Genomic DNA, 11,035 nt, shown 5'->3' with positions numbered 1-11,035 from the left:
AGAGTGGGAGAGACAGGTAGATACCAAATAAAATAGAAGCATGGGTAAGAATTCTCCGCACAGTCGTTTGACAGATAGCGTTACGCGTAACTAGTCTCGTTTTCAACCTAGAACCCCAAAAAGGTTGTTATCGTGTCGACAACAGTTTATACCTTGCTCTCGCAATAAACACTCACTTACTTCGTCAACATGGTCGCGGCCGATACGCCGATGGACGTAAGACATCTCACGATTCATGGACATAGTTCGAAGCAGAATAGTTCTGCTTTATAAAATTTAAGAAAGTATAAAGTTAATTTTGGAATGTATCTATTGCTTGTAGGAATTGTTGAGCTTTACCATCGAAAACAATGTGATCAAAGGAAAGACGAAACCTTACACGTCCCACTACAAGAGTGCCGGCGCATTGCTATTCGACATTCTGAAAGAGACTCCGTCTACCATTAGCCAGGTATATCGTATATTCTTAATACAGGGACCTGGTTAGATCGAATGGAAAACCGATTTGTTGAGTTGAATTTTCTGTTACGTTTTCTGAAACGAAGTACATCTTTATACTGCATCGTGTTAAGGGGGTGCCACAAAAAAACCAAAAGAAATTTTCATTATCATACATTTTTCTTCTGTGTGAACTAAAAAAATTGATACAAAAAAATTTCAAACAACTTTCTTTATCAAGTAAAAGTGATTTTTTTCACCCAAAGAACTCGTTCTTTTTTTCAAACTTGCAGTAATTTCACATTTCATCATTTATGCGGGTTTTTCTTAGCTCACAAAAAAGAAAAATGATGAAAATGAAAATTTCTTTTGGTTTTTTTTGTGTCAAACAAAAATTACGACCTGCGTCTTTCCCGCCGATAGGAGGTTTTAATTGTGAGGTGGTCTACAAATGTGCTTTGCAGTCGACTCAATTTGAATATTTCTTGTTGAAAAAATTTGTACAGACCACTCAAATTAGTATGAAAATAGGATAAAAAGTTCGATAGAATTAATAATTTTTTTCCATTCTAAACAAATTCACGAAAAACCGCTTTTTTTAAACCACCTAATTCAGGATACCCCCTTAAAGAAAATCAATCTGCATAGAATTCGTGAATTTGATAATGTTATAATAATAACTACAAGTTTAAATTCAATAAAGACAAGTATCAATTGTATAAGAATAAAATGTTTGGCCATATTTTTCATAATGGTCTCTAAGTTCGAAAAGGTCTGTGCGAACGCGCACTCATATTTATTTCATAATTGTAATGTTTATCAATCAACGTCTTGTAATCAATGTACAAAATTTAATTAACGATAAAGGAAATCGCTCAAATTGAACGAATACTAGAATATTGTCTAAATATAAAAACAATTTTAATGCATTCTAATGTCCGTTTATATTTTTAAATTTATCAATTTCCTGTAAGAAAAGTAATTACGGAACAATTGAATTGTTTAGGTGGATGGGCTAACGGGTATTGAAGATAGCTATGAAGATATGCTCGACCGCGCGATAAAATGCGCACTCTGGCTAAAAAAACAAGGAATCGGAAAAGGAGATATTGTCGCAACTTCTACGGACGTCCACCGTGAATGTCTCATTCCCTGCCTTGCTTCACTTTTCATCGGTGCAATTTTCAACGCATGGGACTCCGACATGAACGTTCGTAAGTGACCGCTTTATTCATCCGAATCACTGCAATGTGCAAAGTATTTTCCTCTAGATTTCTAATTTTTGTCCACGTGATTCTTTGATTATTATTATCCGTTATTCCATAGATCAGCCGTCAAAACACAATTTGTATTATATCGCATACGTGATACAGATTGCAGTAGGCGAGATTATTGATTATCTATGCCGTATGGATAAGATTGGTTACGTACCTAAATTGCTAAATCTCCGATCGTAATCGTCTAACTATTTTTTTCCATCATTTTGAGAAATTCTTCCTTTGGACAAATTTGTATGTTCAGATCGCATCAAGATCACAAGTTCATATTTTTTAAAGTTAGTTTTCACTTTTGTATTTCTGTTTTTTCTTCAAATTTTCGGTATTGCAGGATTTATTTATTTGTAACAAAACCATAGAAAATGTTTTCAAAATTGTCTGTCAAGAGTAGGTATTTTCATGTTTTAATAATGATAACTAGGTTGCTGATGTTTATGCATTTATGGCAAGTAAAAATGTGGGAAAATTGCAAAAATATATAAAACATCAACAATAAAGTACATATCACACTTTTTAGAAGATAAAACATATATCCATATAACTATCAATTCTTTATCTGAATGTGTAAAAATATGAATTTGCGTAAACATCCGCAGTGTAATGATAACAGACTAGATAAATATACTTCCAGAATGTTTGTATCTTCACCTTAAATCTAAGACGATGGAACATATTTTAATGAAATTTTGAACATATCTAGAATACATTGAACATCTCGCTAATTTAGAGAACATGCTTATTTCATAAATTGGGATTCGTTAGTTCTCTAAGTAACTCTAACTAACCTCTAATTTAGAGTATGTTCAAGAGCATTGCCGTGTCGCGGTTAATTAGTCTTGGCCACGCGATGATGCCTAGTCAATACCAATGTGTTTTTCCTGACATGCATCAGAAACTCAAGGCTTGTTCACATCTTAACCATAACGGGCTTCCAGCTTTACAGTCATAAACATCCATGTTCGAGGCTACTGAGCAACCTCTAACAATGTTTAAACATTTAAGGTTGCCCAGAGGAAAACCTTCACATCGCTATTCATATAACTATTCTTGGTCTGGTAAAACTTTAGACTCCATCTACTAATCTGAAAATGCTTGGAAATAATTCACAACGTCATTAAGTATAAAAATTAAAATTAAAAATTCAACCTTACTGCTATGGTGTTTCCTTACTAAAATGCCGTTGAGGAACATATACCTTGCTCGTACACTAGTAATTTAAAAAACCTTGACTCGAGTAATAGATAGACATTACAGTAAATAAGTGCCATCCTTTATGATTTTATTCTTCACGTTTACGTAACTGAAAAAAATTACACGATTACATAAATCATTAATCCTTAAGGGAGTAAACGCAGTTGAAAAAGTTCGAGAATTTTTTGTCAGGATCTAAATACATATTTTAATTCAAAACAAAGCGTAATTTTACAGTACAAATATTGAACTTAATATATGTATAAATTTTGTACCAAAGATATATTTAAAAATGGCCAGAATTAGCCGAAAATGTTGATACTTAACCCTTTGCACTCTGCACCATCTCGTTGCAAAACATGCAAACAGGAATCGGATTACATAAAATAGAGTAACTTTGGAAACGTGTCGTTTTTGGTATTATTAGACTTGATTATTAATTCTTCTAGCTTTCTTGATCCAGTGACACCACTACAAACATAAATTCTTTATAGTGTTACTAACAAAATTTCTTAAACTTACGATGTCCGCTCATAGGGGACATCCGAGTGCAAAGGGTTAAGATGCTGATCGAATTGAAATCGACAGTAATGGCTCATTATGGTGACTCGGTAATGACGTCGTTGATGATGAAAGTCTATCTAATAGGATTGAAATTTCTTAATTTCTGGAAATGTTCAACAGCTTATAGATTAATAATTATTTGAAACTCGTACGTTTGTAATACTCCTTCGAAAAAATAAATAATTTTGAATAAAAATATTGTTCTTACAATACAGAAGATTTTTTGCACATTTATTAAAAGCGATTACAACCTAGCGAGAATCATGATATAAAAATACAATGATAGATATATACAGTGACTCACGAAAGTATTTGAACACTTAGTACGAAATACTTTATTAATTATAATAGTTATATTATATAACATTTACTGAAATATTATTAACACTGTAAGGAGGTACGACTCTGCAGATTATGTAGGTAAAGTTTCAAAGAAATCGAAATATGTAAACAATAGATTTGAATTATTTCTTATAAACATAGAGATTGTTGAAGCCACAAAAGTATTTGAACAGGTAATTTTTAAATCTTTAATATTTAGTAGGTCCGCCTTTGGCACGAATAACATCCTGTAAGCAAGTATGCATACTATTTACTAACTTTTCTGTAATACTTGGCGAAATAGAATTCCAAACTTGGAGTATTTTTTCCTTTAAACTTGCCGTGGATGTTATATTAAATTTTTGTAATTCTTTCGCCATTATTGCCCATAGATGTTCAATCGGGTTAATATCAGGGCTTTGTGATGGTCTAACCAGCATGTGGGGGGTATTATATGTATATAACCCATTCCTTACCAATTTTTGCGGTGTGCTTAAGATCATTATCCTGCTGAATGTAAAAGTCTTCGTATACACCCAATTTTCTTGCACTTTCCTTTAAATTTTGTTGTAAAATGTTCAAATATTTGTATTTATCCATTGTTCCTTCTATGAAGATCAAATTCTCGGTGCCGTTTGCCGCCATACACCCCCAGATCATAACTGAGCCACCCCCATGTGTCACCGTAGCACATAAGTTCTTTGGTTCCATCTCTGTATTCGCTTGTGTTCAAACAAAATTGCGTCCGTCTGACTCAAAGACGTTAAATTTTGATTCATCTGAAAATATCTTAACTTTATTTCAGAATACATTACCTTTACTAATAAATTCTTTGGCGAACTCCAATCTTTTCTTCAATCAGATCAGTATCACTAATATATGGCTTCTTTCTAGGAACCCTGGCATGGTAATCATTTTCACGTAGCACTCTTCTGCATAGTTCTGGATGCACATTTTTATTAGAATTCTGTATAACTACTGTTGCAACTTTTGTAGCAGAAAGTTTTGGATTTTTTTTATTTCGCGGTGCAAAGCTCTTTCTTCCCTTTCGGTTAATTTCTTTGGTCGGCCTGAACGGTATATATTTTTTAAAGTTCTTTCAGATTTCGATTTTTTAATAATACAATGTATCCTAGATCTACTTATATTTAATAATTTACTTATTTCACCATACGTTTTTCCTTCTTTACGCCACTGGACAATTAATTTTCTATTACTTTCAGGAATTTCAGTTGTTTTTGGACACATGATCAATATCATACTATTTCACAATGAATGCTAGACTCAGACAGACCCATGTATGTACGATGATGACTAACAACAATCAATGTTTACGTTTAGTGACCGAAAAATTGAGTTTTCATTGATTCTTGGAACTCACTCTTGTGTGTTCAAATACTTTTGTGGCTTCAGCAATCTCTATGTTTACAAGAAATAATACAAATTTATTGTTTACATATTTCGATTTGTTTGAAACTTTACCTATATAATCTGCAGAGTCGTACCTCCTTACAGTGTTAATAATATTTCAGTAAATGTTACATAATATACCTATTATAATTAATAAAGTATTTCGCACTAAGTGTTCAAATACTTTCGTGAGTCACTGTACAAAGATAACGTCCAATTAAAATTATGTTGTTACGTATGTTTATAGACCTGGCTCGTCATTTTATAACAATGTCGGAGCCGAAAGTTCTCTTCGCAAACGAGGAGTCGGTTAGGGTCGCGTTGGAGGCGGCGAAGATCGAAGTTTTCCCTGTCAAGGTGGTGACGTACGGCAAATATGCTGGCACGACGCCATTCTCAGAGGTGTTGAAGGGTCATAATAAATCGGATGTGGCCGATTTCCAATGCACGGAAATCGACAATTCACAGGACACAGCGTATATTCTTTACTCCTCTGGGACAACGGGTTTGCCAAAGGGCGTGATGACCTCGCATCACTCATTACTCGGTGTCTTGCAGATGACCGATCTCATGAACATGAGTTCGTCTTCACTGATGTGGTTCAGTCCTATATACTGGGTCAGCGGTTTGTTGTTAAGCCTTCTAAGCATCTCTACTCGCCGCAAGAGGATCATCACGCCGAATTACCAAGACAAGATAGCCTGTGAATTGATCGAAAAATACAAGGTATGTGTTTAATCAGGAATCGGGAAAACTAGATTGTGGGTATACAGATTTTCTGTTTCAGTGTAAAAATTACGATTTCCAGGATTATGTTGAATAATGATTATGTACGTTTCAATGGTTACATTACCTGGAGCAATTTAATTATTATGATTAACATATATTCGCGATCGCTGACATGAATTCACGTCGCTTTACATTCTATTCCTTGTTGTGAAAATATTATGAAGATCTTTTTATTTTATGCACTCGATATTTACAACACTGATGTTTCAAAATGTATTTTGTTATTTTTATCTTCGCCCTAACGATACGAATTTGCGATGTCCAGCTTCAAAATTTTATTATTTTCGTCACTACTCGGTATGAGAAACCGAGTAAAATACCTGCCGGTCGAGAATGTGTTAAGAATTATAAATAAAACCAAACAAAATACAATAAACAAATTATGACTGTATAATGAAGGAACATTTCATAAAGATTTGTAGAATTATGTTAAAAAATTATTATAAACTTAGTAAGCTTTAGTAAGCTATTACACTCTAGTATAAAAATTCTTCTCAATTTATAATAATTTGTTACCATAATCTTAAAATTCAAGAAGCTTATTATTGGACTCTAGCATATTCTGTAGACATTCTTCTTAATTCATAATCATTTTTTATTACAATCCTATAATTCTCAACTTTTATAATGCAATTAAAATAGAAATATAAATTTAAATATCGTTAACACTATTAAGAATTGTAAGCACTCATTTACAAAATCGTCCCTAATTGTTTTCTCATCCATTAATCATCTCTAGATCGGATGGGTGATGCTGAGCACCAGCATGGCCAATCGGTTTGTCCGATACAGCGGTCTGCATGACTACGACCTTTCGAGTTTGAAGGTTCTCTTCGTCGGTGGAGCTTGCTTGAAGAAGGAATCTCAGGATTTGTTGAAGAAGCACCTGCCTCAAACGATGATTATACAAGCATACGGTAATTTGTACAATCTGGATAATAATTTTCTGAACTCCAGCCTCCATTAGGTATTGTAAGTATACAGGGTGTCCCAGGTTTAGTGATACAGCGCTCTAACTCCAAAACTATCGGCTGAATGGAAAATTTCAAATATGGAAATTGCATGGTAAAGCAAGTTTCGTTTTTCAAATGGAACTATATATTTTTTTTATACCATGCGATAGTACTTTTCAAGACGAATTCATGAAGCTTTAATGTATTTACCCGATTTTTATTAGTTTTCAAGCTATAACGCATCGAAGTTTGCTAATTTTCAAGGAAAAACCTCGATTCGACCCCGGGCGGTCCCATTGATGCGGTAAGCACCATGGGGTTCTTGAAATCTATATGGAGGGTCTCACTTGTGATTCCAGGCCCAAGGAAGGAAAACAGGAAAAGTATTACTTACCTAGAAAATTTTCGGCGCTACAAATAATGCATCAGTAGCGGTCAATACTTTTCTCGTTTTCCTTCCTTGGGCCTGGGATCGCAAGCGAGACCCTCCGTATCGATTTCAAGAACCCCATGGTGCTTACCGCATCAATGGGACCGCCCGGGGTCGAATCGAGGTTTTTCCTTGAAAATTAGCAAACTTCGATGCGTTATAGCTTGAAAACTAATAAAAATCGGGTAAATACATTAAAGCTTCATGAATTCGTCTTGAAAAGTACTATCGCATGGTATAAAAAAAATATATAGTTCCATTTGAAAAACGAAACTTGCTTTACCATGCAATTTCCATATTTGAAATTTTGCATTCAGCCGATAGTTTTGGAGGTAGAGCGCTGTATCACTAAACCTGGGACACCCTGTATATTAAGTATAGAAATTAATTCTATGCCTTTTTAAGGTAAACTTTATTGTTTATTTATAAAAAAAACATCATTCAATTTCAAATCCTTCTTCCGTCACATATTTAAGAACAAATTACATATAGTTGTAAAATTATTTCGTTAATATAAAAGTTGGGACACTAACGAAATCAAATGGTCAGAAAATATTATTATTTAATCTAGTGTTACAAATAATTGCATGTAAAAACACAGGATTAATTTATACGCTTAATGATTGTCAAATACACTTATAATCTATTAGAAGAATACCGACAAGAAAAATTTGTTGAGTACTGATTTTCGTACGAATAGATACATATGTACATTTCTAATGGCCGTCAGGTTGAGACTTAGATTATGACATATATAAATACATTGTAATAGAGATTAAGTTGAAGACCTACAAGGTTAGTAATACATAATTTTACTTAAACTAAAGATGTAAATGATTAAACGTAAGGGTACAGAATTATTTTCTGCATCTAGTATAATACAACATTTGAACATTTACTATTACATGTAAGCAAGTAAATCATTTTTTCATCTTAGGTATGACAGAAATGGGTGGATTGATCACCACCCAAGTGTCAGGCAGTAGCACGAGCGGCTCTTGCGGAATCGTCAACGTGAACTGCCAATTGAAAATCGTCGATATCGATACAGGAAAAACTCTGGGCCCGAATGAAACTGGCGAGATTTGCGGGAAGTCGATTCACATGATGACGGGATATTTCAAGAATCCTGAAGCTACTGCGAACACCATCGACAAAGAGGGTAAGCATAAAGTACATAGAGTTTTAAATTAGTTTTGAAGAATTCAATTGTCAAGGATTCACATATCCATTAGTATTTTAAAAATAAATTATGTTATAGAATTATTCCTACTCCTTTATACGCTGACCTTAAACAAATGAAATTTTTTTAGGAGAAAATGTGAAAAGATCCTTGTTGATAAATATACCCCTTTCAACGAACCACCCCTTTCAAGAACCTTAAACATTTTTAGGACATTCTACGTACACTATGTTAATAAAACTTAAAAAATAACAATTACTATTGAATTCCAATTCTATTTTCTCTTAATAAGAAGTGATTAAATTTTGAGCATAATCAATCTATAAATAATGATGACTGCCTTTCATAATTTTTTTTTACATGGATAGTTCATTATGCAACTTCTATAAGTCTATATTTTTTATAAATATCATGTTCAAAAGTACCTTAATTATATTAATACATAGTAAACTATACATAGTCAATTAGATAATGAATGTTTATTATTGCACGTGATAATTTCACTCATTGTCAGTGAAAGCTCTCGAGTGGGTCCCAAAATTTATAATACGAAACATTGAATTGTTTATATTGTGTTTTGACTATCTTATTACAAACGTGAAACATATTCATTTTTAAACATTTTTAAATGAGTGTTTTTATTATTTCTTAAAATATTTGGTACCTTACAACTTTTACTTTAAGTGTTAAATGTTGAATGATAAAAAAAAACGTCGTATAACTGCTAGAATAAATATGTTAAAATTCTAATCCCAGGTTGGTTGCATTCGGGAGATATCGGTTACTTCAACGAGAAAGGAGAGCTCTTCATCATCGACAGACTGAAGGAGCTTATTAAATACTTGGGATACCAAGTAACACCAACTGAAATCGAGAATCTATTGCAGTCGCATCCGGGTGTTCTAGAAGCCGCGGTCGTTGGCATACCTCATCCTACGGAAGATGAACATCCTATTGCCTTTGTCAGCAAGGTTCCTAACATGGAGGTAAGCTTGTACAAGTATCAAGTACTGGGTAGTGCAGCTCACTGACCTGAATCAGAGTTGTGCACATTATTTAATTTATTTTTCTAGGAGAAAATTTTCTCCAAGTTTAGGAATAAATTAAATATAAATGAAAAAAAAAATTATAAATTCCAAGATGAATGATAAAAACAATTTACAAATTTCGTGAAATTTACTCTTAATTAGTTTCCCCACTTAACATTCAGTTTGTGACGTCACCTTCTACTAACACTGATGGCAGTGTGCTATCAATTAGCTATAATACGATTGAAGCCATGAAAATTTTGTAAGGATAAACTGATTAAATGAACACTTTTTGAAAACGAGTACTCCATCAAAATTAATAATATTGTATACCATGTAAATGATAATTCAAAGTTTGCTTTACTATTACATTTTCATTTCTTTGATCACGTTTAGCATTTAAATTATTCGTAGCCTGAAAATGGAGATTGGAATTATTTATGTGATTATTAATATATTCTACATTATTATGTATGTTATACGTGCAATTACGTGATCACTGTTGATTTACTTTAAAGGTGACAGCGGAAGAATTGATCAAGAAAGTAGCTACCACGTTGACAGATCATTTCCATCTACGTGGAGGAGTGCAGTTTCTACCAAGTCTCCCACACACTCCTAGTGGAAAGGTTTCAAGAAAAGAGCTGAAGGCAATAGCACGATCAATGGCTACTACTTAAAAAGTTTTTGCGTACTGTTTATCCCATAAACAGAACAAAATAGCGATATTGAATGATGCGGTGTCTAGCGTAGGGTTTTTCAAATTATTCTCATCATGTAACACTTTTCATTTCACTATATATATATATATATATATATATATATATATATATATATATATATATATATATATATATCATGATATTATATTTCACAGTAATTTGGGGTTCAAGATTGAAAAACAGTAAACGACTTTTCCATTTCATTTTTCCATGAAAAATTATTCCTGAAAGAGGTTATTCGTGCGAAGAGGTCTATTGGTTCGAAGTAAATAATCCTCTGTGTAGTAATGATGCGAAACTAATGTGAGTTATAAACATGGAAAATTTATTTATTTTACTGTATCTTTTTAATCATAAATTGCGATTTTTCTCGAAATAATTATACATATTATATGGATCATTAGTGTTACGTACAGTTTGTGTCAAACTGTAAGACTTGATGATAGTATTGTTTAGGGGTTTAGGGATTCGAGAGTATTTATCAAGAGCTTAGGGTTGGGTCTGACGCGATATTTTTTGGGTACTCGAAAATTACAACTAATAATGCTATACTGGATGTTCTTATGAAACACCTGGTTCATTGATTTGTTAACTTTTGTGGGCGAGTCTAAAAAATATGTTATTTTTTTTTTTAATGGGTATGTATACTTGCAAATATACCTTTTTTTGCAACGATTGTGAACCGAATTCAGTATTGAGGCTTTTCCTACCGCCAATTAATTCAGCAGT

The 11,035-nt window shown here is 33.0% G+C and overlaps 1 protein-coding gene across 1 annotated transcript; it reads left to right on the top strand.

Annotated features, from left to right (window-relative positions):
• On the top strand, positions 1-10,387 carry LOC128895082 (uncharacterized). Its single transcript, XM_054157330.1, has 8 exons — positions 1-216; positions 323-451; positions 1,445-1,652; positions 5,449-5,927; positions 6,730-6,907; positions 8,311-8,535; positions 9,313-9,542; positions 10,103-10,387. The coding sequence occupies exons 1-8, from the start codon at positions 190-192 to the stop codon at positions 10,262-10,264; spliced, it is 1,638 nt and encodes a 545-aa protein (XP_054013305.1). The 5' UTR covers positions 1-189; the 3' UTR covers positions 10,265-10,387.
• The last annotated feature ends 648 nt before the right edge of the window (positions 10,388-11,035 follow it).

This window comes from Hylaeus anthracinus, unplaced genomic scaffold (genome assembly GCF_026225885.1).
Source record: "Hylaeus anthracinus isolate JK02 unplaced genomic scaffold, UHH_iyHylAnth1.0_haploid 4, whole genome shotgun sequence".
NCBI classification, from domain to species: domain Eukaryota; kingdom Metazoa; phylum Arthropoda; class Insecta; order Hymenoptera; family Colletidae; genus Hylaeus; species Hylaeus anthracinus.
The sequence above is the reverse complement of the archived record's forward strand: the minus strand, read 5'-3'. Positions and strand labels throughout refer to the sequence as shown.